The following is a 15,350-nucleotide window of genomic DNA, read 5'->3' as shown; positions in this document are numbered from 1 at the left end:
CCATCCAAGATAAGTTTTTCTTTTCATGGAAACAGATTTGGTGAAATGTATCATTACATCACCTGCTCACCAATGGATCCTCTGCATCGAATGGGTGCCGTCAGAATGAGTCCAAACAGCTGATAACAGCCAATTTGTTTCTTACAAAACACGCAGCTTTTCACTTCACAAGATGTTAACTGATGGACTGGAGTGGTGTGGATTATTGTGATGTTTTTATCAACAGTCTGGACTCTCATTCTGACGGCACCCATTCACTGCAGAGCATCCATTGGTGAGCAAGTGATGCAATGCTACATTTCTCCAAATAAGTACAAGAAAAACTCATCTACATCTTGGAGGGCCTGAAGGTGAATGAAGTTTCAGCAAATATTTTTTTTTGGGTAACTATTCAAGCAGCAATGTAACAAAACATTTGTAAGTCATATCAAACAACGATGTATCAAAAGTTTCTTAAAAAGCAACCTAGTCCATCCAAAACATATACGACAGATTTAGAAGAGCCTTTGAGACTGTGTGCAAAATGTCAAACGTCATGGAATGTTCAATATAGACACATTTAAGCAAAATCAGCTCTACTACAGAACAGCAGTGACCGTGTTGTGACAAAATTCATCATTGAAAGCGATGCCACTGAAACACGGAAAGAAAACTAGACAGTCATGACACTAACCTTGTTTTATTTTGTGCTCTATGGCTCTTCACTTGCCAGAAATGATGGCAACCCTGCACCAGTAAAGCGTCAGTGCAAAGCAAAGAACACAGAAACATTGTTTGCCTCCCATATGTCGAAGACGTGAAAAGACGAGAGCAGAAAAATTGACCGAGACACTGAACGCCCTTGAGGAGTTCTATAGGAAACCCCTCGTATTTTACCTGTGATACCGCTGGTAGTGCAGCTCCGTCTTCCTGTTTTCCTTCAGGTCCTTCTGTTACTGGCACAGCCGGATTGGCCACAAAACTTTTCCACTCTAAAGATCAAATTAAAAAATAATTTTAAAAACAAATGTCACATACATTCATGTCAAGTCCTATGAAAAAGCATTATTAAAGAATGTACTAGAAGCTAAAGAAAGGTCATATGTGGGTGTTTACCTGGTTTGAGTGTTTCAGCGTCAAGCATGCCTCCTTCCTGAAGACTTCGAATATCATTGGGTTTCACTTTATCCCATGGGATATACGTGACGCCCCGCTCCATGTCCCAAAACTTCTTCAAGTCCATCTTTATGCCCTTATTCAACGCCCATGCGATCTGATCAAGGACAACAAGTCAAACAACTGCCACACAGATTCAAAACAAGCTACTACACATGCAAACATGAGCTCTGGGACGATCAGTAAAGTAACACAATTAATCCAACAGCAAACACAACACATTATGACTATTTAAAGTGTGGATTTGTGTCTAACTAGAAACCATCTGGAAGTGTATTCACAGAAATAAAATGATAAAGGCAATGATTATCAAAATTAACTTCTTACTTACCCATTAAATTAATTACGTGAGAAGAGTAATGCAAGAGACGTAAAACTAGCACAGCTATGTAGTAAATTGAGTTGTAAGGCAACGGTCAATTATACAAATGTATTCATCCACAGAATGCTATGACTTATCATTCATTAAGCATTGTCTCCTAATCTAGCTTTCTAAAAAAAAACTGGCACTGTATACTATCAATATTGTTGGTTCTGTAACAAATTGCTTGTGTTCTTGGTTAGAATAAAAGCATATGCTAAATGTATTCAAGAGAGTCATATAATAAGCAATAATACCTCTAGACCAAGAATCTTAACCCAAAAACGTTGCTGACAGGAAGAAAAGGTTGGTTACGGTACCTTAATAGTTTTCTGGTTGACTTTAACAACCCCTCTGCTGAGTTTATTCAGGGCCGTGTTGGCATCTTGTCTGTGCACCATGACAATGTAGGCACAACCTCTGGGAGGAATCATCTACACAGAAACATTTAATAAAAACTTAAACTTTAGTGCAAGAGTAAATACACGCTAAAAAAATATAATAAAAGCCACCAATGCAAGGGAAATCTACTAAATAGATCATCCTGGTTTCACATTTGACTCTATTCCTGTGAGCCAAATTTCCATTGCGGAAAAGATGATAATTTTACCAGCAGGCTCCGTTCCGAAATCTAATGAGCAGCCTTGCTGTCTACATAGGCAGCTGCATCCTATATAAAATTGAACTACGTAAGAGACCTATCTGAGCCTCATATACAACATTTAAAAATAATATGTGGATAAGTGAACAAAACCATATTGAAATACACATAAAAATGCAATGCATTTTGGGACTGCCTTCTCTACATGTGATGCCTATAATGCTTTATGAACTACCACTCAAAGGTTTGGGGTCAGTAAGATTTTTTTGTTTTTAAAAGAAGTCTCTTATGCTCACCAACTGCATTTATTTGATACATACAGTAAAACCAGTAATATTGTAAAATATTATTACAGTTAAAAATAACTTTTCTAATTGAATACATTTCCAAATGTAATTTATTCCTGTGACCAAAGCTGAATTTTCAGCATCATTACTCCAGTCTTCAGTATCACATGATCTTCAGAAATCATTCTAATATGCAGATTTGCTGCTCAAGAAACATTTATCATTACTAATGTTTTATAACAGTTGTGATGCTTTATATATTTTTAGAAACTGTGATACACTCTCTTTCAGGACTCTTTGATGAATAGAAAGTTCAAAAGACATTTATTTACTTTTGTAACAATATCAATTACTTTACTGTTACTTCATCAATTTAATGCATCCTTTCTGAATAAATAAAAATATTGTGTTGACCCCAAACTTTTGAACAGTGATGTGCATTGATATGATTGATCTATACACACATTGATGGACTCGATCTGTCCAAACTCCTCCATCAGACTCATGATGTCCTGCTGCTGAGTCTTTTTGTCCAGCTGTCCGATCCATAGTGTAGTACTACACACTAAAACAAACAAACAAAAACACTCCTGAACAGCAAATCAGTACAATAACACAATAAGATGACATCTAACATTTAGTAGTGCTAAAAAAAAAAAAAGGACAGCTACACATTCGATTTCATGCTTACAAAAATTGTGGTAAGACTTCACTGTAGTAAAACACAATTATAAGATAAGGTGGTGTTCTCACCACTGAGAGTTTCCTTCTTGACAGGCGGAAGTCCTTTCTGTCGCCGCTCTCGCTCTTTCTCCCTGTCTCTCCTCTCCTCAGATCGCGCCTGTGGGGAACGGCCTCGACGCTCTCTGGATCGGGAGCGTGTGCGGTGATACCTCGACCGTTCTCGGCGGGAACGTGAACCGGACCGTGATCTTCGTGAGCGTGATGACGATCGTCTCCGTGGAGACCTTGGAAAGACACACCATTCAAAAATTAAGAGAAATTAATCTTTTTAAGAGACTTTAAGTTCAAGACCCTTCGTGAAACACACCTTGATCTCGTCCGTCTGCTGGGTCTTCGATCTCTTCCATCATGCACTGAGCGTTCGGTCTCAGCTGAAGCCTGAAATGATGAGTCAAAGACATACTGTAAGCGATTTTAGCCTAACTGATGTGAGAAAGTCAGAAAGTTCAGAACGAGTCATTTTAGCATTTACACATGGCCCTATGAATTTCCACGATGCGGAAAACACAGATAATAACAGAATACAGTCATAATTTAATTTACTGTATAACACGGAATGTCACAGAATTTGACAAATGTTTAATGAATAAAGTATGGCTGTACACCTTATCAAACAGCAATAATTACATTTTAAAAGGTTAATTAAAATGTGAATGTTTTATGGCTTCATTTGATTACCACCAGTTTTGATGATAAATTTGTATTAAATCATAAATACAGAAACACTGAAACAGACAACACAGAACTTCTGAAAAAAAAATAAAAATAAAATCATCAAATTGTTAAAGTTTCATGAATTCAATTGACCAGACATGCTTATTGATTATTAAACAATTAAAGCAGAATCCTGACATTTAAATAAGAAAAAAAAACACTCATAAATGTGTTAATTCTTTTATAAATTGTTGTTAAACTGTAAACGTTTTATGAGTTTAATTGGATATCCTTTTTGATTACTAAAATGAAACCATTAAAAACAGAACCCAAAAAACATTTAAGTTTCAATAAGAGTTCTACTTGGACTGGTGAGGACATTTTGACTTATGAGTAGAGCCCGACCAATATGGTTTTTTTGGGGGGCCGATACCGATATTAGGGAGTAAAAAAAGATCGATATATCGCCTGATATTCTTTGTGTATATTATAGTACAGTACCAGTCAAAAGTTTGGACACTTTCCCATTCGTGTCTCCAAACATTTGACTGGTACTATATATAGAATACAGTATATACTAGGGATGCACCGATATGAAAATTTTGGCCGATACCGATAACCGATTATTCTTTATTTTTGAAAGCCGATAACCGATATGTTGGCCGATAAATCTATATCCAAATTGTTATATAGATGTGCATTGATATGATTGATCTATACACACATTGATGGACTCGATCTGTCCAAACTCCTCCATCAGACTCATGATGTCCTGCTGCTGAGTCTTTTTGTCCAGCTGTCCGATCCATAGTGTAGTACTACACACTAAAACAAACAAACAAAAACACTCCTGAACAGCAAATCAGTACAATAACACAATAAGATGACATCTAACATTTAGTAGTGCTAAAAAAAAAAAAAGGACAGCTACACATTCGATTTCATGCTTACAAAAATTGTGGTAAGACTTCACTGTAGTAAAACACAATTATAAGATAAGGTGGTGTTCTCACCACTGAGAGTTTCCTTCTTGACAGGCGGAAGTCCTTTCTGTCGCCGCTCTCGCTCTTTCTCCCTGTCTCTCCTCTCCTCAGATCGCGCCTGTGGGGAACGGCCTCGACGCTCTCTGGATCGGGAGCGTGTGCGGTGATACCTCGACCGTTCTCGGCGGGAACGTGAACCGGACCGTGATCTTCGTGAGCGTGATGACGATCGTCTCCGTGGAGACCTTGGAAAGACACACCATTCAAAAATTAAGAGAAATTAATCTTTTTAAGAGACTTTAAGTTCAAGACCCTTCGTGAAACACACCTTGATCTCGTCCGTCTGCTGGGTCTTCGATCTCTTCCATCATGCACTGAGCGTTCAGTCTCAGCTGAAGCCTGAAATGATGAGTCAAAGACATACTGTAAGCGATTTTAGCCTAACTGATGTGAGTCAGAAAGTTCAGAACGAGTCATTTTAGCATTTACACATGGCCTTATGAATTTCCACAATGTGGAAAACACAGATAATAACAGAATACAGTCATAAAAATTGAATTTACTGTATAACACGGAATGTCACAGAATTTGACAAATGTTTAATGAATAAAGTATGGCTGTACCTTATCAAATAGCAATAATTAAATTTTAAAAGTAAAAAAGTAAAATTTAAATTAAAATGTGAATGTTTTATGGCTTCATTTGATTACCACCAGTTTTGATAATAAATTTGTATTAAATCATAAATGCAGAAACACTGAAACAGACAACATCGAACTTCTGAAAAAATAAAAAAAAATAAAAAAATGTCGATAAATTATCAAATTGTTATAGTTTCATGAATTCAATTGACCAGACATGCTTATTGATTATTAAACCATTAAAGCGGAATCCTGACATTTAAATAAGAAAAAAAAAAACACTCATAAATTTGTTAATTTTTTTATAAATTGTTGTTAAACTGTAAACGTTATGAGTTTAATTGGATATCCTTTTTGATTACTAAAATGAAACCATTAAAAACAGAACCCCAAAAAAATTAAAAATTTCATTTAATTTTCAATAAGAGTTCTACTAGGACTGGTGGGGACATTTTGACTTATGAGTAGAGCCCGACCAATATGTTTTTTTTGGGGGGCCGATACCGATATTAGGGAGTAAAAAAAGATCGATATATCGCCCGATATTCTTTGTGTATATTATAGTACAGTACCAGTCAAAAGTTTGGACACTTTCCCATTCGTGTGTCCAAACATTTGACTGGTACTATATATAGAATACACTATATACATAAAAAGAATATATATATATATATATATATATATATATATATATATATAAAAAAAAAAACAAACACATTTTTTTTTTACATTTTTTGCAATGATCACTCAACAAATCACTCAAACACTTGACAAAAATATGTAATGGAGGAGGGCATTTGACAATTTAACAAACTTCATTATCCAAAATGAGTCTGATTTGCGCTACTGTCTTCACACAGACAAAACTTACTAGAGAAGTGTGAAATAATATACCTCTGTAAATAAATACAATTTAAGTTCACGTCTCGCGCACTTTAATGCCCTTTGAATGTAAGGTGTACATTCCCTTGGAACTGGAATCATGGCAGAATATCATGTGAAGTCCACTTCGCAGGGCACTTACGGTCGAATAAGACAACGCGTGAATGCTGCTGCCTGAACAAGTCCTTACTGAAGTGAAAGTGTTAGCTGGTATCACTGATATGTAATGGAGGAGGGCATTTGACAATTTAACAAACTTCATTATCCAAAATGAGTCGGATTTGTCGCTACTGTCTTCACACAGACAAAACTTATTAGAGAAGTGTGAAATAATACACCTCTGTAAATAAATACAATTTAAGTTCACGTCTTGCGCACTTTAATGCCCTTTGAATGTAACGTGTACATTCCCTTGGAACTGGAATCATGGCAGAATATCATGTGAAGTCCACTTCGCAGGTCACTTACGGTCGAATAAGACCACGCTTGAATGCTGCTGCCTGAACAAGAGACCTCCTTACTGATGTGAAAGTGTAAGCTAGTGTCACTATCTCGCAAACGTGGCGGCGGATCTTCTCTAAATTCGGGGGATCCCTTTAGCTGGAGGAGCCCTCTCGAACGCCACCCTCCACGCGTCGGTAGCCCCCTGGGATCGCCAGATCGGTCGACGCCCAACCACGAATTTAACCGCCCATAACTCCCAGACCCCGGGGGCTATCGATGGGAGGGGTGGTCTCTAGGGCTGTCAAAATAGCTGAAAAACTAAATTCTATATTCAAATTTAAAATGCATAATGTCAGTTAGGGTGAAGAAAAGCTTTTGGCTTCTCTTCTGAGGCCACAAGAGGGCGCATCGAGCTAAATATTATTAATGCATGTTTATTCAGTAAGATAACATGACTATCTGTGAAAAAAATGCATAATGCTTAAAATAATGTTTATAAGCCATATATAATTAAGTTGCTTAAACAACTATAAACAAAACAAGCTAGTGTCACTATCTCGTGAACGTGGCGGCGGATCTTCACTAAATTCGGGGGATCCCTTTAGCTGGAGGAGCCCTCTCGAACGCCACCCTCCAAGCGTCGGTAGCCCCCTGGGATCGCCAGATCGGTCGACGCCCAACCACGAATTTAACCGCCCATAACTCCCAGACCCCCGGGGGCTATCGATGGGAGGGGTGGTCTCTAGGGCTGTCAAAATAGCTGAAAAACTAAATTCGAATTTTGTACTTGAATATTATCAAAATTCGAATTATATTCGAATTTAAACATTAATTTTACATGGCTTTTTAAACATGCGGCTCTTTTGTGCGAGAGCAACGGTGATAGATGTCCCTCTAGAAAATGCGTGAAATCTGCGTTCTGTGTAAACGGCTTGGTTTCAGTTTTGACGTAAACAAGATCTTCTCCGTTCTCTTTTTCCACAATATTTTTAATGAACAACGCAGCAGCGCCGCATCTAGTGGCTTCAACTGGATAGGTTAACAAAAACATTATAATGCAACGACACTTACATTGTCATCGCATCTTGTTGCATTTGAATGTGGATTTTTATTTTAAATCCGACGAATACTCGAAATTCAAAAAAAATTGACAGCCCCAGTGGTCTCATTCGAAAGGGGGCCTCGAGGTGTACACTAGGGCTGCACAATTAATCTAATTTCTAATCGCAATTACAGTTATGGATGCCACAATTACGTAATCATTCAAAGTGGCAATTAATCATTTAAAGTCCACTTATGTTATTCTGTGTGCTTAAGATGCATTTTTTTCTTTCTACATGTTATCTTAAGGGTTTTTCCCATTATTTGAATTTTAGTATAACATTATAATACCATTCATATTTTTACTTTGTTATAATTTAAAGTTAAAAACATGAGATGCAGTGGGATGGGGAAAAAACCCGCCATAAAGTCTCGATATATGTTTTTTTTTTTAATTAAACCTACATTAATTTTACATGGCTTTTTAAACATGCGGCTCTTTTGTGCGAGATGCGAGTGCAACGGTGATAGATGTCCCTCTAGAAAATGTGCGAAATCTGCATTCTGTGTAAACGGCTTGTTTCAGTTTTGACGTAAACAAGATCTTCTCCGTTCTCTTTTTCCGCAATATTTTTAATGAACAATGCAGCAGCGCCGCATCTAGTGGCTTCAACTGGATAGGCTAACAAAAACATTATAATGCAACGACACTTACATTGTCATCGCATCTCGTTGCATTCGAATGTGGATTTTTATTTTAAAGCCGACGAATACTCGAAATTAAAAAAAAAATTTGACAGCCCCAGTGGTCTCATTCAAAAGGGGGCCTCGAGGTGTACACTAAGGCTGCACAATTAATCTAATTTCTAATCGCAATTACAGTTATGGATGCCACAATTACGTAATCATTCAAAGTGGCAATTAATCATTCAAAGTCCACTTATGTTATTCTGCGTGCTCTGAAGGGATTCCTCGAATGTGGTGGGATCCAACCTTTTTAGGCCCAAGGTCCCTGACCTCGGCCATTACGAAAGACAAGATCTACCGATTGAAGAACTGATAGATAAAGACATCCCAGATTGTACTTCAAACTTGAGGCCTTTTACTTAGTATTTTAATTAGTGATGCGCCGATCATAGCGGATTCAGAATTTCTTTCTTTTTTTTTTTTAAACTAGCAAATTAGCTGATTCAGATTTTTAAGCAAATTTATTTATTGGCTATTTGCTTTATAACAAACAAACTGGCTTTAAACAAAAATATCTAGCCATTTGAAATTAGAGGCAACCACTGCATTTTAATCACGATCTGCACGGGCAGTTGTTTTTGATTTCAATTAGATTAATTTCAGGATTTAAAACAAAAACAGAATGGTCTGACTTTAGGTGTTATTTATTTGCTACATAAAACATCTGCACGAAACAAAAACAGCAGGTTTGAATGAGACGCACTCTCTGACAGGAGTTGGCGCTTATGAACAGAGTTGCCAGGTTTTCGCAATAAAACTAGTCCAATCGCGTTTCGAGGGGGATTCCCCTGTAAAAATCGCATTCCGGGGGTAAAATACACGTTTTTCGGCGGGGATCTTCCAGTAAAATTCACATTCCAGGGGCTAAATATCACATTATTGGGGTCTCTTCAACCCGTGGACATGAACAACAACCCACGGCAACAGGGTTAAAGTAGCCGAATTCCTGCGGACTTGGCAACACTGCATATGAACCGACCACAATATAGCGTTTCCTTGGTTAGCGCTGTAAACAAGGCAGAGCTGCGCTTTATATGGAGAAGAAAATGCCATTGCCATCGAAACTTTTCTCAAGACAGTTCCCTTCAGTGATACATTAATATAACCCCAGAAATGTAATGCATTTTTGTACTTATTTTACTGTTATTTTCGGGATCTACTGGGACAGTGATAAATATATTTCATCACGATCGACGGGTTGGCAACCACTGCTTTAAAGCGTTTCATCCAGGTCGCCAGTAGCAAACAATGGAGCGCTGGACAAACTACGTAATTACACCATTTACAAGCATTTTATCTGCATTAAAAAATTATAAAAAATTAATATCGGTGGCATATCGGCTACATATTCGCCGATACCGATATATCTGCAACATGCTCATATCGGCCGATAAAATCGGCGCAACTATATATCGGTCGGGCTCTACTTATGAGATATGTTAATATCTGGTGAAGTTATAGAGATGATGCCCCATACCTGCTGTAGCTGCTGGATTGTACTGGGTTGTATGATGCTCTCATCAAAGACTTGAGGAGTGTTATCTGGTATCTGGGTCTGAACTATCACTGGGAACTCATGAGGTGCCACCTGACCCTGGGATGCCACTTGACTCTGCGACACCATCTGACCCTGCATCTGCGTCTGTACAGGAAGAAACCATTTGATTGCATACATTATTTTTGTCATGTCCTTATTCTTTAAAGCTCAGTAGGTCAGAGTAAATACCTGGCTAACAATTTGGCTTAGAAGATGAGCTTGCAGGGCTTGCTGTAATTCTGGGGGAAGGTTTCTGTAAAGAATGACAATATTAAATCAATATCTGCAAAAAAACAAAAGGATATTTCACCATATGTGAACAGAAAGAAATGAGTTTATGTCCTACATGGTAATGGGAGCAGCAGGAGCTGGTTCAGTCTTTTCCTCCACAGGTTCAGGGTCATCATCATAATCAAATCGATCCAGCAGAGACTGAGTCAAACCAGAAACACAATGTTACAGAATTAATAGCTCCAAACCATGCGTTCACTCTGTGGTTTCTATATTGCATAAGAACAGCGAGATAGGCTGTTATCTTCCAGATTCTACTCTATTCATTCCCTAACCAGACATTAGTGTTGTCAAAAGTACCGACGTCGTGACTATACCAGCATCTATCAGCGGATCCGTTTATGAGCAGATATAATAAGGATTCTCTGATAGATGCGGCTTTCAAACGCTCCCATGTGTATCTGTGGAAGTGATGATCATTGTAGCCAATCACAGACATATCTGTTGAGCGCGTGAACACAATGGCCAATCAGAGCTGTTTAAGAAGCCGTTCAACAGCACTCAAAATGCTAGTGGGAAATGCTGATATTTTTTAAATTTCAGTACCGACGTCAGTACTTTTGACAACACTACCAAACATATCAGCATGCATGGGTATTGTCAAAATGATTGTAAAGCATCAAATTGACTGACTGCTTACCTTAGCTAATGATGTTTTCTGCTCAGGGGGCGGGGCAGTGGGCTGAGGAAGCCCCGCCCCTCCGGCCTGCTGGAGAGTTTGGAGCAGCTGCTGTAAATGAAACACGCATAGCATAGTTTCTTTTAAAATTTTTACATGATTTGTCATTTTTTATTATAATTTTTTTGTATATTTCTGTACAGCTTTAATTTATTTGTTTCAGTTTTAGATCTAGAAATTGTAATACTTCAACTTAAATGAAAATTAGAATGTTGCCTTTGCAATTAACTGTATTAAGTTTTTTAGCTTATATTTCTATTTTATTTTAATTTCAAAAAGATTACACTGCACGAGTGAAATTTCAGCCTGCTAATGCAAATTGTAGTACATTTCATGAACACTATGGAGGAAGTCAAGCATCTCTAACAGCTAGACGAGAAAAAAAAAACTGTGCACTCTATAGCAGCGGTTCTCAATCCCAGTCCTCGTCTACCCCCGCTCTGCATGTTTTGCACGTCTCTCTTTGTTAACACACCTGATTCAGATCATTTCATTAGAAGTGAGCTCCGTGCATGAACTGTGTTCCGATTGACATGCTCCCTACACAGTGTCCATTGCTCCCTATTCCCTCAGCAGGGGAAATCCATTGAAGTTTACTTCACTTCGGAATATTCATTTACAGATTTGCACTGCGCGGCTGCCTGCAGCGTCTTCACACACAAACGAAACTTACTAGAGAAGCGTGAAGTGGGACATAATATACCTCCGTAAATAAATACAATTTAAATTCACGTCTCGCACACTTAAATAACCTTTGTATGGAACATATACGCTCCCTTCAAACAGGAATCATGGAGGAATATCCAGTAATGTCCACTTCGCAGGGCACTTAGTCAAATATAACAAACGTATGACGCAATAAGAGAAACACACAAAATGTGCAGAGCGGGGGTACGCAAGGACTGGAAATGAGAACTGCTGCTCTATAGGATGCATTCTGAAACAGTTTTTACTCAAACTGCTAGTAAATTTCACCAATAATTACAACAACAATCCTTTGAATTAAAAATGACATTTTGAAGTAGTAAGACTGAAACAGTATTTTCTACAACATACTCCAATAATCTTTGTTTTATTTACAATTTCTAAAAAGTCATATTTTTTTTTTACAGTGTGCCTGGTTGCTCCTTTGCACTCCTACAAAAACTTATGCTCATTAATCTGTAACAGGAATAATCAAGTCTACTTCAGCGCAACCATTTTTCACAAAGCAAGCTGTATTTGAGTGCAGTGGGTGTCGTTTTACCTCGACGCCCCCCGTGCCCTGGAGGAGCTGGGCGACTGCAGCAAGGGACACTGGGTTCTGAAGGGTGGGCGGGGCCGCTGCCGCTGCAACAGCTGGTGCCGGTGCCGGCTCTGGCACTGCCATTGGCACGGCTGGAGGCGCTACAAAAAAAGATGAAAACTGCAGTTTAACAGGCTGTTAGTTTGAATAGGATACGAGTTACAGTCAAGTATATGCATTATACACAAGTTTAGGCTCAGTACGATTTTTTTTTTTTCAAAAATTCAGCAAAAAATGCATTATATTGATCAAATTTGACAGTAAAGACATTTATAATGTTACAAAAGATTTCTATTTCAAATATGCTGTTCTTTTGAACTTTCTATTCAAAGAATCCTAAAAACTAAAATAGCAGCACAGCGGTTTTCAACATTGATAAGTGACACTGAAGACTGGAGTAATAATGCTGAATATTCAACTCTTCAGCACAGGAATAAATTACATTTTAAAATATATTACAGCACAAAACAGTTATTTTGAATTATATAAATATTTCACAATATTACTGTTTTTACAGTATTTTTGATCAGATAAATGCAGCCTTGGAGAGAACTCCTCCCAACCCCAAACTGTTGAACGGTAGTGTAAATGTAAAGACTTTGACTCAAAAGGTCTGATACAAAACCTAGAGAGTAACGCATAATGACATAAACCAACATTGAATAATTTTTCTTATTTACCGGCAGCTGGGATTCCATTCTCCACAACAGATAGTACAGAGTCTGTGGCCATGTCTAACAGCGGCTGAATGATGTCCATGCTGAACACGTCATTCTTCTGCCACAGATTCAACACGCGCAATATCTTCCCCTACATTTCAACAAACAAAACCCACCAATAAAATCCACCAGCACAGAAACATTTCAACGTAATTTCAACTCTAAATTCCGGAGGCAATTATTCAGTACCTTATCGTCAGCGGGGCACTGGAAAAGGTTCTGAAAAGTAAGTGTGAAGTTTTTCAAAAACCTCGGACCGAACACATCTTTGTCTGTGCCGAACTGATGGCGGGACTGTCGGATAATTGAGTCGACCACATACAGACCAGCAACCTTTAGGTCTGGTTTACACTGATGGAAAAAAGAAACACAGTCAGCCTTTACCTTCCCATAACAACGATCATCAGTACAAGAACGTCAGTATATTGTTTATTACATACCCTCTTGATGAACTTCTCCACGATTTGAACAACGTGCTTGTAAAGCTAACAAAGCAAATCATAAAAATTCAGTCTATAAACTGTCAATAAACAACTAGCAGCATCAACTATCAAAATCAATAAACAGATAACACACGAAAACTGGGTTTAAATGAGAATTTTAATTCATTTCTCTTCTACCATATAAAATGAATGGGTGCCGTCAGAATGAGAGTCCAAAGAGCTGATAAAAACATCACAATAATCCACACCAGTCCAGTCCACCAATTAACATCTTGTGAAGTGAAAAGCTGCACGTTTGTAAGAAACAAATCCATCATAAAGACTTTAAACCGTCACTTCTGGCCAAAAAACAAGACCATAATCCATAATCCCTCCAGTGAAAAAGTCCATCCCCTGTTGTCCTCTCACATCAAAGCCTACTGACGTATTTGTTTTAGACTGTTTTCACTTGTAAACGGTGCTTGATCTGTGCAGATTTCTCTCCTAATTCAGATGAGACGTTTTTGCCACTGGAGAAAGCAACATTATAGATAGAGGTCTTGTATTTTACCCGGAAAACAATGATTTTGTGTTAAAAACGACTTGATGGATTTGTTTCTTACAAACACAAGACATTAATTAATGGATTGGAGTGGTGTGGGATTACTTGTGGATTATTTTTATCAGCTGTTTGGACTCTCATTCTGACGGCACCCATTCACTGCAGAGCATCCATGAGGCTGAGCTAATTTTCAGCAAATTTTAATTTTCCAAAATTAAAACACCATTCCTTTAAGCATTATCAGTATATGTTTGTGCATGTAAAACACATCTTTCAAACGGCAAACTCAAAATAATCTGAACATAAATCAAATCCTTCTTCAAATAACTCTTTATAATTGATCAAAATCCTTTCCCTTTCCTATTTCTGTCCTGACTTACCTTGATAGCTTTGATTCCTGCTTTGGTTACAGACATCATTTTGGCTCGAGAGATTGGGGGAGTCATGTCCATCATGGACATCATCTAAAGGCAGGAAGCAGGATGAAGAAATGTCCAATTTATCCTCATAATAATCAATAATTATTGATCATAATGATCAATCAAACTACGGTGTAAGAAAGAACTAAGATCAAAACGACATGCAAAACTTTCAGCTCAGTTACTGCGAACTCAATATAGATAGTCAAAATTAATAAAACCTACATTTAACCTCATAACAAACGGCAGATCTCAGTTTAGAGATCAATAACAGCTTTAAACCACGTGATTAAATCATCAATAGAGTTGATCAGGTCTCTGAACCTGTAGGGGGCGCCACTGCAACTCTCTCTATATTCACTTCTATTACAACAAACAGGTCAAAACTCGATTAAATCACTTAAAACATTGTATATCTCTTATATAACCTCTCAATATACCATAAAGCTGCTGTGAGCACTCGAGCTAATTTATTATTAGGCGTACTTTGTCAGCACGAATAAGCGGAAGGTCACTAAACAAACTAACTTAATTCATACTCATATCACATCTGTTGAACCATATATCGGGTTTTATTTGAGTTTAGAACATTAAACTGCAAAAATCTATGACATTGATCCATCAGAGAACAACAAACACACACATAACACGGATTGTTTTGGTGGCATGGCGCGCTCGGCTAACGATAAGGGGGTAAACGGCTAATAAAACGCGAATTCTCACCTCCCCGTTAAAGGCGTTCACCGCTTCCATGTCCATGAGCGTTATTAACTCAGTATGTTGTTGGATATATTCTCCCGGACCCGAATAAACATGTGTGAACTGGATTTTCGCGACGAGGCCGCATGAGATTGACGCTCAGAAACTCAACAACACAACCTTCCGCGAACGTTGAG

General features: G+C 37.9%; 1 protein-coding gene across 1 annotated transcript; it reads right to left on the bottom strand.

The window, feature by feature from the left end:
- Window positions 1–303: 303 nt before the first annotated feature.
- Window positions 304–15,350, bottom strand: LOC107558831 (splicing factor, arginine/serine-rich 15-like). The gene is made up of 16 exons (XM_016242518.1): window positions 15,178–15,350; window positions 14,416–14,499; window positions 13,492–13,536; window positions 13,241–13,402; window positions 13,013–13,142; window positions 12,294–12,433; window positions 11,009–11,098; window positions 10,424–10,509; window positions 10,267–10,330; window positions 10,018–10,182; window positions 3,456–3,526; window positions 3,158–3,372; window positions 2,869–2,969; window positions 1,837–1,950; window positions 1,096–1,252; window positions 304–971 (listed from the first exon to the last, which is right to left on the bottom strand). Exons 1-16 carry the CDS (start codon window positions 15,211–15,213, stop codon window positions 661–663), a joined length of 1,971 nt encoding a protein of 656 aa, XP_016098004.1. The 5' UTR covers window positions 15,214–15,350; the 3' UTR covers window positions 304–660.

The sequence above is a fragment of the Sinocyclocheilus grahami genome, unplaced genomic scaffold (assembly GCF_001515645.1).
Source record: "Sinocyclocheilus grahami isolate Dianchi unplaced genomic scaffold, SAMN03320097.WGS_v1.1 scaffold661.1, whole genome shotgun sequence".
Classification (NCBI taxonomy): domain Eukaryota; kingdom Metazoa; phylum Chordata; class Actinopteri; order Cypriniformes; family Cyprinidae; genus Sinocyclocheilus; species Sinocyclocheilus grahami.
This window is presented reverse-complemented; position numbering and strand designations above follow the sequence as displayed.